Source organism: Brienomyrus brachyistius, chromosome 5 (genome assembly GCF_023856365.1).
Source record: "Brienomyrus brachyistius isolate T26 chromosome 5, BBRACH_0.4, whole genome shotgun sequence".
Taxonomy (NCBI): Eukaryota; Metazoa; Chordata; class Actinopteri; order Osteoglossiformes; family Mormyridae; genus Brienomyrus; species Brienomyrus brachyistius.
Window position 1 is genome coordinate 36,061,740 of NC_064537.1, and position 13,805 is coordinate 36,075,544.

General features: G+C 41.1%; 2 protein-coding genes across 3 annotated transcripts; both read left to right on the forward strand.

Annotated features, from left to right (window-relative positions):
* The first annotated feature begins 1,622 nt into the window (after positions 1-1,622).
* pheta2 (PH domain containing endocytic trafficking adaptor 2) lies at positions 1,623-5,286 on the forward strand. Of its 2 annotated transcripts, none has more exons than XM_049012893.1 (4): positions 1,623-1,681; positions 2,351-2,460; positions 3,044-3,347; positions 4,164-5,286. In XM_049012893.1, exons 2-4 carry the CDS (start codon positions 2,380-2,382, stop codon positions 4,586-4,588), a joined length of 810 nt encoding a protein of 269 aa, XP_048868850.1. In that variant the 5' UTR covers positions 1,623-1,681; positions 2,351-2,379; the 3' UTR covers positions 4,589-5,286. The 2 variants fall into 2 exon arrangements, with proteins under 2 accessions (XP_048868850.1, XP_048868849.1); XM_049012892.1 differs by lacking the exon at positions 1,623-1,681 and adding an exon at positions 1,688-1,957.
* A 1,910-nt stretch (positions 5,287-7,196) lies between these two features.
* On the forward strand, positions 7,197-11,811 carry LOC125741680 (myosin regulatory light chain 2, skeletal muscle-like). The gene is made up of 7 exons (XM_049012896.1): positions 7,197-7,355; positions 8,392-8,484; positions 9,901-9,976; positions 10,177-10,281; positions 10,473-10,551; positions 10,647-10,695; positions 10,877-11,811. Exons 1-7 carry the CDS (start codon positions 7,353-7,355, stop codon positions 10,976-10,978), a joined length of 507 nt encoding a protein of 168 aa, XP_048868853.1. The 5' UTR covers positions 7,197-7,352; the 3' UTR covers positions 10,979-11,811.
* Positions 11,812-13,805: the final 1,994 nt, after the last annotated feature.

A 13,805-nucleotide genomic window follows, 5' to 3' on the forward strand; every position in this document is an offset into this window, starting at 1 on the left:
CATATACACGTACTATATGCAGTAGGAGAATTTTATGCTTGTCACTCTTCACATTTTTAATTTTCCTTTTTTTGTAGGGTCTGATAGACTCGGACCAAAGCTTGAGATTTCCCACAGACATGATCCAACTCTGGACAGGAAGGTGCCAGCCTTGCTGGGCCAGTTACCATGCTGAACGTCAGACAGGAAGAAAGTGCCAGGCCTCCTGTGCCAGTTTCTGTGCTGAATGTCAGACAGGAAGAAGATGCCAGCCCTCCTTTGAGAGATGCTGTGCTGAACGTCAGACAGGAAGAAAATGCCAGCCCTCCTGTGCCAGTTACCATGCTGAACGTCAGACAGGAAGAAGGTGCCAGGCCTCCTGTGCCAGTTGCAGTGCTGAACGTCAGACTGAAAGAAGGTGCCAGGCCTCCTGTGCCAGTTGCTGTGCTGAATGTCAGACAGGAAGAAGGTGCCGACCTTTCTGTACCATTTGGCATGCTGAATATCAAATTGGATGGCAGTACCAGTCCCTTTGTGCCAGTTGCTGTGTCAGCCAGGAGGAGAGCATGCAGAGGTCCTGTTGGGAGGCCATGTGCACTAGCAAAGGGAAGTCAACACCACACAGGCTGGAGGTAACCATGGTTTCCTCACAACTGGCCTCAACAAATGTTAAGCAGACAATGGCTGACAAATGATTTTGTTTTCTACAAGTAGTGGATGGATCAGGTTCCCAGTCTAGGTGGAAAGTCCATGCTGGGAAGACACAGAGGGAGAGGAGAAAGAAGGAAACCGTTGCATGTGTGCATGTTTTTCTTACCATGGATGGAATGCCTAACGGTGCTTGTCTATCCACAGCCCTAGTGCTATAGTTAGAGGTTTATAAACCCATATATTATCTGCAGACAAAAGAGGAATTGAACTGTCACAACAGTTGCTTTGTGTGTTAACTTTCCTGCACAAAGTTTGATAGTTTACCAGTGTTGTCTACATAAAGGCATGTCTGTACCTGTTACCCCTGTGAATGTGAATTCACCCCACAGCTATTCAGGAAGCAGACAAAAATCGAAGCAAACTATGCCTTGGGAGGCTTTCCTAAACAGACATGTAAATTACTAATTAATAACTTCTCTCCCCAGCGAATAAACTTCATTATAAAGTAATCCCAGTAACTCCCCGTAAAAAATGTGTTTTGTTGCGTTGCTCGATTAAATCGCAACCGAAACAACACTGCGGTACATGTGAGCAAACACATGAATTGCTTCGATTAAAAAAATTCTTTAATATAATGATGCTGAAGTCTGATTAAATAAAAGAATCTGTTGATAAAAAATACACCGCCCACGAATGGAACTGTGCTTAATACTTTATTTTACAATTGTTTCAATCCATAATTAAATTCTGAAAAAAGGTGTTAATATAAAAACCATTAAATCATCTTAAATGGAAAACATACAATATCCAGATAATTACACATTTATTTAGACTGACAGCTACCTGTAAATAAATAATGATTCCTTAACGCATTTCCCGACTACTCAGGTGCTGCAATAATAACTTTAAAAATATATATAATCCTGTACTTCTCGTCGTAATCTCATTTTTAACCCCGTCTCATTTGATAGATTATAGTTCAGCGTTGACTTGTGGTGTGTGTCAGTCACCAGGAAGTAATTTATAATCATTTGTACTTGGCAGTACTCTGGTAAGTTACGATATTGCAATTGCGTTAGTCCGTAAACCAAAACTCACTGCTAAATATTTTAAACGGCGATCAAGACTCATATTTACATTACTAAAGTTTTTATGTTTCCAGCACATTTATTAAGGATCGTACTGTAAGTGCGGAAGCTGAAAGAAAACGAGAAGGTGACACGGGGCAGAGAGGGTATACGGTTATAAGGTTTCACCTTTGCTAACTGATAGCTTCAACACCACCTGCGATCTTCGTAAATAGCTTCTAAAGGGAAACTTTTAAAAGGTAGGCCTTGAAGAATTAATTTAGCTAGGTAAAGTAGATGAAGTGCATTTGAATCGCCTTTAAATTAATTTAATTCTTTTATGATTTGTTTTAAGAAATCCTGTTTGTGGACGAAGGGAGTTTCGGTTGCCTCCACCGCAGTTGCGCAATTAGGATTGTTTATTATCTGAAATAATAAAACGCGTCTGAAAAGAAACATAAAATGTATGTTGAAGGATATGCTCAGGAGCTTCCTGTAAAAATTATTATCCATGTTTTTTGTTTTGCATTTTATGACGCACGAAAGAATCGATAATGCGGTCTTTGAGCTTTCTGGATGTGTGCGTGTGTGCGCGCTTTAATTTAAAACAACTCTGTAGGGAAACGCTTTATCTTTTTGCTTCCCCTCTTCAGCGAAACGCCGTTTGCTGGGGAGCGCTGGGATGAAGCTCCATGAAAAGATCCTGACCCACTACATGTACTGCAGCTCACCTGTCGATAAAGAGGGATACCTCTGTAAGAAGGTCAATCTACATTTTGTTGTATTTCTGTAAACCTTTTCTTAAGCAATAACATTTAACCAAACGGTTTTTTTCTGTTATTAAAACAATTTAAAGTGTATGTAATGTCTTGCAAACTTTTAAATAAATACTTAAAGTTCTGGGATATTTCTATATAATAAAATGCCATTAATGACACAAACATACACCTGTCAAAAATATTGTGTACATTTTTTGTGCATTGCATTAGTTTGATATTAGTGCAAAGATGAAACAACCGGAAAGGTCATATTTTGCAAGAGAAGCAAGTGGCAAGAGGATGTGGTCATAGTTGGGGGGGGGGTTGCAACTTTAGGCCAGGGCGGAGTTTAAGTGTAGAAGCATACTTGTGAAAATTAGTACTGGAGCTGTGAAACTGTGAGAGGGATGGTTAAAAGTCTTCTGCTGCTAGTTTAAGGTCCAAACATAATTTGCAATAAATCTGCACTTTTCATGAAACCACTCAGGAGAATTCCTTGATCCATGGTTCAAAGACTGTGTGTTTAATTGACTTGGATCTGTTAATTTACTATAATGACAACTGCATGTGTTGTTTTGCATGCTAAAGGGTGAGAGGAACACTTCTTACCAGAAGCGCTGGTTTGTGCTGAAGGGGAACCTCCTTTTCTACAAAGAGCGGCATGGAGAGAGAGAACCATTGGGGGTGATTGTGCTGGAGGGCTGCTCTGTGCAGCTGTGCGAGTCTGAGGAGCAGCATGCCTTCTCGCTTGTCTTCAGCGGAGTCGGTCATAGGACCTATAAGTTTGCCGCTGAGGACCAGAAGAGCCAGGAGAGCTGGATAAAAGCTCTGCTCTCTGCCAACCACGAGTACCTGTCCCTGCTGGTGAAGGACCTGGAGAAGCAGTATGACGGTGAGAGGCAGGGCACGCAGTGCTCTGGTGAATTTCATGTGTGTGTGTGTTAGAGACATAATGGCTGCACACTTCCACACTGAATTGTGCACCAAAATAGTACAGAAGACATAATAATGCGTCCGAAACCATAGTATGCATCACTTATGCGCACAAAAAGTTCCCTGATTGCACCCTACATCCCATGAAAATCCAAAGTGTGCAAACACTACACTATTCAGTCCCAGAATCTTAGATGCAACTTCTAAGGTTTGTTCGGAACTTTTTATGGAGGACAGCCATCCAGGTCAAAGTCCAACAGTTCAAAGGTAACGTAGTGCGTCTGGAAAGCGTACAAAGTTTAGTACACTTTTGTACAAAGTGACCCTTCTCGCAGTGTGTACTTTTTCCTCATTTAAGTACTTAGTGCGTAGTGTGTGATTTCCAGATGCAGCTAATGTCTCTGGCTGGTTACGGCTTCTCCATCCACATAACATCAACGTGATTTAAAGTGTTTTTGTGTTTGAATGCAGATTCAGTGGCGGTGTGTGTCTAACTTTTAGGTGGCCAGTTTGAATCCTGTAGTCACATCTCCACTGGGCCATTGGGCCCTTGAGTAAGGTTAATACCCTACCCTACCCTCCCCAATTAAAAATACAATGCTCTTGGTGATGAAACCCCAAGTTTCAGTCTCACCTCTATGTGTATGTCTATAGTGATATGGACAAAAGGAGGGCAGGAGGGGATATGCAAAAAAAACACCTTCCAATGTACCTGTTCTTGTACACATACAAATGGCAAATGAAGCATCATTTCATTTTTTCCATTTCCTTTCAGAGGTTAAACGAGCTGCCTACCCTGGCAACTCTTACTCACACTCTACAGTGATTGTCTCAGATGCAGAGCAGCTGAGCTTATCCCTGGCTTCCCTGAACTCCGGTTCCTCCGCCTGCTCCGTGTTGCCAGTGGTGAGAGAGGGTCGCTACCACAGTACAAACTCACTCCTACAAGCACATCCAGCTTCGAGCAAACAGCCCAATAAGAAATCACCAAAGCTCTGGCCCAAGAGAAACGCTCATGTCACACCTATAAATGGACCAGCGCCCCTTGGAGAATGGCCCTTGTTGGGATCGGGACAATTGGAGCAATTCTCTGAATTGCATGAGCACTATGGGAAGGAAGTTAAAGAGCTACGAGCTGATTGGCTGAGGAGAAAGGAAGAAGCACTTATGCTGGAAAGAGATCTAATTGATTTTGGTTAAATGCATACAGATTTACTGCTTTTAAGAACAAGAAAAAATATGCTATGGATTGCTTTCCTACTCATACTGAATTTGAAAACAAGGCTAAATTATATAAATTATACAGGTATTTTTCATGTGATTTTCATGTATTTTTCATGCAGTACATGCACCTGTAAAGCAGACCCATTAAGTGGCGAGAGACCATGGCTGTTTGACTGCAATGAATTTGCAGTCTTAATAAGCTACGTAAACTCATGACTGTGCTGTGTGTAGCTGTGAACCTGCGTTTGTCAATCATTTGTATTTATAGAAGTCTGGATAAATGTTGCCGTCACTATTTTATATAGATGTAAAGTATAACGGGAATGGCAGAAATCTCATTATTGTAGGGTTGCTTGACCCATTTCTGTGGGTTTTGCTGGTGGGGCCGTCAGCTATGGAAGTAGAAATGTGCTTTTGTTCGCTGTTACTAGCACATGATTTCTTAAGCTTTGGTGGCAGAATGTTTCTATTTTTTCTCACTGTGCAGTAAGGCAGTAGGTCTAAGCAGCTGTACTAGTGTAGTGCAGAATGTAGTGAGCGCTGAATGTCATGAGTGCTTAATACACACCTGACGGAGGCTGGGGGATAGGCTGATGAGGCCTAATGGATAGTACTGCACCAGGAACCATCACATACGACAATGGTGAATAAACAAAAACATGCCAGTATGACAACAGGCTCGCTCTCTGTCTATACACACATGCATATATATTGGATGGTTGATCAAGTATGATGCTGGGGATTGTTCTTTACACTCTTTAAGGCATCTGCGCTAAATGCATTTAGCAGTCAGCCCAAAATGCTGGTGATGTTTACTTTAATATGTGCCAGTTTCTGATCTCGATGCAGAATACAATACAAAGGGTAACTACAAACTATGATGAGGTACTTCATTTATCTCTTCTTTGAAATCTGTTTGCCTATAGCAGTTGAGGAACAAAGTGCACAGATATGCTTAAGAAAAGTACTTGACATCGAGTTTTGATATTAAGTTTGGCTGATTTGCATGAATATTTATATGATAAATTTGATAATCTTTTAGGTTATATGGTGAAAAAAAAATCTGCAAAAAAAAGTTTACAGGCGAAAACTAATTGTACCTAGCAATTCTATCTCTTGACTGCTCTGTTCATTAATTAAGACCCTGTATGGTGTCTGGTTTTATTATTTGTGTCAAAGGTCAATTGCCTGTTCTGTTAAATGCATGGAGCCAGACATAAATGAAATAATGATAAACACCATTGAAAAAGGCTCAGTGCGAAAACCTTAGCTATATCTTTAACAAGAGTTTTGGTGAGAGCGAAGAGGGAGTGGTAACGAGAGTGCGAGAGAGGAGATTCATTTTCACAGTCTGTTGGACAGTGTTTACTGCTTACTGCACAGTCTTTCTTGGACAGATACACATGGAGTTCTTATAAGGAATTGAAAAGGGCACTTGGCTGTGAAACATACAGCAGCACTATTCACTGCCTTTCACAGGTTATTTATAAACTTCTTTGCATATACATTTGAATTTTAAAAGCCCTCACAGTGAAGTTCATTCTAAACCAATAATATTGAAGCTTATTGCTTCTATGTATGTGCATATTTCTGTGTGTGTATATATATATATATATATATATATATTTCTATATGTAATGTCTATATATATGTATTGAGTTCAGCAACAGTGTTTGCAGGTGCTTAAAATATATATAAAGGTAAATATTATGGCAGTTAGACTGCACACTATACATTACTTCCTGTCTGGCTGTTTCATGTCTATATGTATGTACATGCCATACATGCATGCATACCAAGCACACATTCCATTCTCACAGGCATGTGGAAATATATGACATCATCAGGGTGCGCCTTGTGGTTGGATGCATTTCCACTAAATCAGTTACACATTGATCGAGCTGAGTTATAAGGAACATTGTATATTTTCAATTTTGTCCAAGGTAAACAGCACTCATAATGGTAAAGAAGACAAGGGATATCATTTGAAGCAAATTCAGTATGCTTTAAGGCAGGTATGGAAGCTAAATTCAGCAATTTGAGGTACTTATTAAAGCATTTCAAAAGCTGAAATGGATAAGCATTTTCAGATGCTTAAGTGGGAAATAGAATCTTTGTGTGGAAAGATCATGTTTTCTGAAAATCATTAAAGTGCTGGGAATGTAAGACGCAATACTAGGCAGTGACTGGGATAGTAATTGTTTTGCCAGTTCATGCTGCTGTTGAGCACTTTGGGGAAACTTTGGGAAGGGCTGTATGTAAAAATGAATGTAAATGAATTGAGTTTAAATGCTCACTGCTGTGCAATTTAAGACATGATTCAAACAAAGGAAACAAAGACTCCTTGGTTGAGATGAGATGATGAGAAATGACAATGAGGACTGTTTTTATTGGTGGATGTGTCCCTCATATCAGGTGTGTCCATATTAGTCCACGAATCACATTAATCGCCAGCCCTGACCTCAGTATCAAGTTCACTTCATTCCAAGATGCTACAGGTCTATTTTTGATCAACTGTAAGATGATATTCCAGCACTTCTCTGCCTCTGATCATTTCCTTTGCCTCTCTCTCACTCTCTTTTCCAACCAAACCTGATGTCGTGGCTATAGTTAGCCAGTCAAAGCTGGTATATAAGCCCCCAGGGCAGCCAGATTATACATCAGTGTGTCAGTCACATCAGTGTGCAGCTTCACGTAGCCTTCTCTTCCTGACAGGCCCAACTACACACACGCTCTCAAGATGGTGAGTAACACCACTCCTCCACTAGCTGAGTGTTCCACTCTTACTTGTCCTTAAACAGAAACATCTACAGGAAGGCCAGGAGTAGTATCTGAACTAACAAATAACCACAACTCAGAAGTCCTTTACAGTTTGTTTAGATCATTCAGCAATTAAAGGAAATATTCTGCATACAAATTTAAGTGAATGTCTTGGAAGTCAGTATATTTAAACATTTTTTATACATGCTCAAAGAAAAACAGCTTGGAATATCTCAGCTTGGAAAACAATTTCTGACAGCATATTAATTAAGGTTTTTTTTTTTTACATTTTATGTAAACCATGCATGGAATACATAGTTTTACTTTGGATTGATTTCAGAATTTTAAGCCTGTAGCACTAAATACATGAAGTATTTTGGAAAATTTGTCATGTCAGGATGAATGTGGCAGTATACAGGTATACATCGTCTTGGTTTCGTCCCAGAAGTAAGGGTATAAATTAATCTGTCTGAATCTCAATCATAGAGGAGAGGTCAAATATACTGTTCATAGCAAAAGATACAACATCACACCCATTTAACTAAACCTCTATATGGCAGCACGATGGGTTTGTTTTGGTTCCTGCTGCATGCCGCACAGGTGGTAAAATACTGCTATTGTCCACTAAGTCTGATTTGGATTTTGTTCTATGGATTTTATTAAGCCTCTTATGGGATGCAAGTCGATGGATAACTGCTATAAAATGAAACATCAAAGAATTTACTCATTTATCACGTATTACTAACTAATTCTCAGTAGCCATTTCTTACCATGAGATCAACAAAAATAATTGAGTGAGGAAAAACTAGATACTTGAAAATATGCCAGAAGGTAGTTTGATAAAGCTTTGCTGAAAGAGGAAGTGTCTTCATTGTCCGGTGTCTTTTTTGGTTTGTTTCATATGCCTTAGTAAAGTTTCTGTGCTTGAAATAGAGCAGAGCTGGCTTCTGTCTGTCTGTGCATTTGCTGTGTCTGCCTGCTGTGCCAGCTTTAATGCAGTCTGCATATCTGATCTCCAGGCACCCAAGAAGGCCAAGAGGAGGCAGGCCGAAGGCGGCTCCTCCAACGTCTTCTCCATGTTTGAGCAGAGCCAGATTCAGGAGTACAAAGAGGTCAGTATCACTGCAGAACTGTACTTATCTGAACTTGCTGTGCTTTACAGCACTGAACAGTGACAGCAGTAAGCTGGATCAAGGCTACATTCACCACTTTCTTTCCAAATGTTATGGAGGGCTGGGTGCTGCATGGGTACCATATTTCTACATCAGATTTTCTCAACCCAGTCCTCAGGGATCCCCAGACTGGTCAGGTTTTGCTCCTCCTGGCTCTCTGCCAGATAGTCCACATTTTTGCTGTTTCCCAGCTCCCTACCAGCAGGGAGAAAAAACGTGGACTGTCCCCAAGGACCAGGTTAGGAAACACTGTTCTACTTCACCTGTAGTACTCAGTAGTGCTGATTTGTCAGGTGTCTCCCTACGCCCTGTCTTTATTCTCCATAAGGGGGAGTGTCTCATAGGGCAGCTAATGGAAGCAGTGTACAAGGCATGATGGGATAAGGCAGAAGAGAAGAGAAGGAGGCAGGAAAGGTGAAGATGAGAGAATCTGTGGGAGCGATAGTACTTCCTATCTGAATGTTGTCTCCTTTAGAATAAGAGCCAGCAAATGAAAAGGAGTATTTGAGACTTATGTGTAGAGAAAAGGGGAGGAGAATGGGGTGTGGAAAAGATGGGAGTTTGTCACTGCTGAGGATAGAGTGTAACTGACACCCACTCCTTGAATATCTCAGAGGGAATGTCCGACATGGCAATAATGAGCTTGTTAATGTCCTGCACAGACAGCTCCACACCAGCTGCCTTTTAAGTCTTGGATTGGAAAGCCCATCTTGTATTTCATACGCCTGAAGGAAGGGCAAGGAAAGACATCCAGTGCTTGGGGTATAGAACAGACAAGCTAAATTAATTACTGCTATATCCTCTACTCATATGTACTTTATGGATATCTATGGATGCATAGGGTTGGCTTTCATTTTCGAATTCCATCTTGTACATTGGATGCACAACATCCAGATTATACTATAAAAGCTGAGTATCTAATTGAACACTACATTTAAGAGATCAGGGCAGCACAGTGACTCAGTGGGTAGTAGTGCCTCACACGTGTTGGGGTTTGAATTTGTACCTTGTGTGTGTGTGGACTGTGCATGTTTCCCCCTAAGTCATATTGGTTTCCTGTTACAGTCCAGACACGTGCAGTTGTGCTAATTGGTATCTCTAAATTTCTCATAGTTTGTGTAAGTGTGTGCGTGTGCAGTACGTGTGAAAGGGCATCCTGTCCAGGGTGTACCCCAGCCTTGTGCGGAATGCTGCCTGGGACAGGCTAAAGGCATGATGATAATGATAATTGAGTCCTATCTGAAATTGTTTGGTCTTTGCCTGTTTTATATGCTAGGCTCTTTCTCATTCTGCAATGGAAAGTATTAGTTAGCATTGTTCCAGTGTATCAATCTGCCACCACCCTCTGTTGTTCAGGCCTTCACAATTATTGACCAGAACAGAGATGGCATCATCAGCAAGGACGATCTGAGGGACGTGCTGGCCTCTTTGGGTAACTACCTATTTTTGCAATGGAATTATTTGCTAATTAGTTACTAGTACTGTAGGAGATGAGATACACATGAACTGTAGTACAATGAAAATCTGAAAAAAAGTTCTTCAGAATACACCACATTATCCTGTGTGCCTGCAATGTTCACTTAAGCTATAAGAAGTCAGTAACAATTACTCTCACGTTGTATTCCTGTCTAGGCCAAATGAATGTGAAGAATGAGGAGCTGGAAGCCATGATTAAGGAAGCCAGCGGCCCCATCAACTTCACCGTCTTCCTCCAAATGTTTGGTGAGAAGCTGAAGGGTAAGTTTCAAAAGGTGACAATTTCAGTACAGGTGACAGTCTCAGTACTGTCTCAGTCTCAGTACTGTCACCTGTATCCTTTTTCCTTAGTACCAAGTGACCTTCCATGCGGTTGTCTCTTCACTGATTATACCCAATTGCAGTGTAGATAGTTTTAGTTTTCAGAATGTTTTCTTCCTTTCTTCCGTCAGGTGCTGATCCCGAGGACGTTATTGTATCTGCCTTCAAGGTCCTGGACCCCGAGGGTACTGGCACCATCAAGAAGGCATTGTACGTTCATTGATTACATTTGGCTATAGACACGTGTGCTGAATGACTGACCCTGAGGAAATTCCGCTCACTGAAAATGCTCTTTTCCTGTGCAGCCTTGAGGAACTCCTGACAACTCAGTGTGACAGGTTTTCTGCTGAGGAGGTGAGACTTCACCCATACATCATTGTCCATTTGTGCTAACTGTAGCCAGGGCTAAGCCTGCATGTTGGTCAGCACTTGCGTAACCATGTCTGTTGTTCCTGGAATTCTACACATTGTGTCTTAGGCTCTAGTTCTCCCCACGTTTGAGTACTCTAACATTCTTGCACTCTCCACTGTTCAGATTAAGAATCTGTGGGCTGCTTTCCCCCCTGATGTGGCTGGCAACGTTGACTACAAGAACATCTGCTACGTCATCACACACGGAGAGGAGAAGGAGGAGTAATGGAAAGAGTACAAGAAGCAATAATCCCATGCTCCTCCCTAACTTGGGCTTCCCTTCTCCTCCCCAGCACTGTTCCCCTGCTGATTACCTCATTCACTCTACCGCTCTCCATCACACAAACCCAAAAAAACACCAGACACTTTACTGGCCCATCAGTTAGCAGAGAAAGCTACAAGGACGTTTCGATGTGAGTGACAACCGGGGAACAGGATATAGTACCAATAAAAATATCCCATTACGTCAGTCTCTTTTTCTCTCTTTCTCCAGTTCCTCCTCTTTCCATCTATCTGTCTCATTTTGTCTGTTGAGCTAAAGGCACACGTTTAATTTGTGCCATTCTCACCACCATCATCCTACTTTTAAGTCTGTTTTAAGGTTTATACAAGGGTAGTGTGGTGCAAAGCAAAAAAGTAATTCTTCAAGGCTACAAAGAGTCAGTTCACCTCTATCTTTAAAATGACAAAAGAGGACAGAAATTTTGGGGGATTTCATTCTATAATAGAAGATATCTCCCCCCCCCTTCTCAGTTTTTTTCTCTCCTATTAGGAGTTAAAGAAAGAGAAGGCCATAGATGGAGAGGGAATACTATGCAAATAAGGCTAAGCTTCCTTAAAGGGATGGTCTCCTACTTGAGAGAGTGAAAAAGACAGTCAAGAGCAGGAAGAGCATGAGAGATGAAAGAAACATACCATCTTCATTTCCCTTTCCTCTTCCACTCATCTCCCCATTCCAAGTTTTCCCTCCTTTTGTCCGTCTCTCATTTCCTCCAGTTTCTGTCCAACAGTCTCTGTAAGAAAAAAAGCCGAAGTACCAATAAAATCTGTTTCATACCACTGTGTCTATACTCATGTTGTGATGAGGAGATGATAAAAATGCCCTACAAGGGTGAGCTGCATAATTTCTCAGGGTAAATTTCAGTGTCAGGATCACAGGAGGAAGCGTGGCTCCATAACAGCAGATGGCCTTGTTAAGAAAGAGCTCTTTTGCCAATGTTCTGTTCTAAATACAACTCAAAATATTATAAAAAGCAAATGGTCTTACGCCCTCTATGGTTGAGACAAGGAAATGTGAAATGGCTGCTAAAGGAAATTTGGAATCTATACGGGTTTAAAAATAAGACAAGGGTAAGAAACCTCATCCACTGAGCATCCACACAAGGTAAAAATATCTTGTTTAAAAAATATAAGAAAATGTGCAGACATAATGATAATATAGTCAATACTTACTCAAATCTGTTATTGCCAATATCATTTTTCATTTTATTTTAAGTGTACTTGAATGGTTTCCATATATATCAGATAAAATTTCAAATAATTAAAAAGGAAAATAATTAGTGATAGGTCAGATTGTGGTTCTGTTCATCCAGAGTGTCCAGTAATCCAGTAATGAATATGACTCCTATTACCTCTAATAATGTTTTATGCCATACAAAATAAACCATTGTGTGTAAATATATGAAGCGTCAAACCTGAACCAAGTAAATCTAAAAGTTGTCTGTAAAAGTTCTCTAAAACTTTTGTCAACTTTGAAAAATAGATTTTTGTTTTGAGGACTGAAAATGTGCTTTCTAACTAGTCACTAATGTGAATATTAATGAGATTTATCAGAATTCTCTGTTTGGTTTTTTGACTGTAAGTAAAACCAATGAATTAGGAATCAAGGGGTGGCTGAATGGATGTATGATGCACATTCCTGTTTGTGTAATACACTGTCAGTAACTGAAAGCAACAGGGGGTATCCAGGGAACAGGCGAACATGCACACACATGTACGCACACATGTACATACACGTTTGTATTCACATCTTTGTGGGGACTGTCCAATCATTTATATGGGATTACCCTAATCGCAGCAATGACAACCTTAACCCCTACCCAGCCCTAACCTTAACATTTGGTCCCCACAATGTAATATATATGTAACACACACACACATACATGTACATATACAAACACACACACACACACACACACACAAAGCAGTGGTGAAACCCTCTACCCTGGATATGCCAAGCTACAGTGATCAGCAGTTTATTTCAGCTATAAAAGAGGTGTGATGATCAGTATTTCGATATATGAGTTTTCAAGATGATGGAAAGCAACTAACAGAGTTCCAAAGGGGCCAAAGCATCCATGTTGGAACTGAAGGGGGATCAGTCATCCATTTTCTGAAACTGCTTGACCTATTCAGGGTCCCAGGTGGGGGGGGAGGGGGAAAGAGGGGAGTGGGGTCTGGAGCATATCACAGAGGATATGGGGAACAAGGGAACAACCCAAGATGGGGAGCCAACCCATCGCAGGGCCAACTCACACATCACTTAGCCACACAGGTATACCTATGGGCAATTTGGCAACTCAAATCAGCCTCAGCATGCATTTTGGACTGTGGGGGGGGGACCAAAGCACCCAGAGGGAACTCCACAACCACATGGGGAGAACATGCAAACTCCACGCACATGGAACCCCGGCGGAGACTTGGACCAGAGGTGTGAGGCCACAGTGCTGACCACTGTGCCGCCTGGGCTTCAGTCATAATAACTACAAATCAATCTGATACAAGAAGACGAATAAGAAGGTATAGTGGTCTCTAGTGAAAGCTCACTGACAGGATAGTTTCTAAATAAAAGTGGACCTGTGAATGACCACAGAAGTGAATCAGTACCTCTCTGATTCACTCTCTACAAAGACTGTATGACATGAGCTTCTCAAAGCTGGAATTGATGACAGGGCTGCCATTTGGAAACAGCGTATAACCAAGGCCACTGCACAAAGACTCATACGTTAGTGAAAGACAAAGAAAACCTCTGACCCCAGAAAAATAAAACAAAT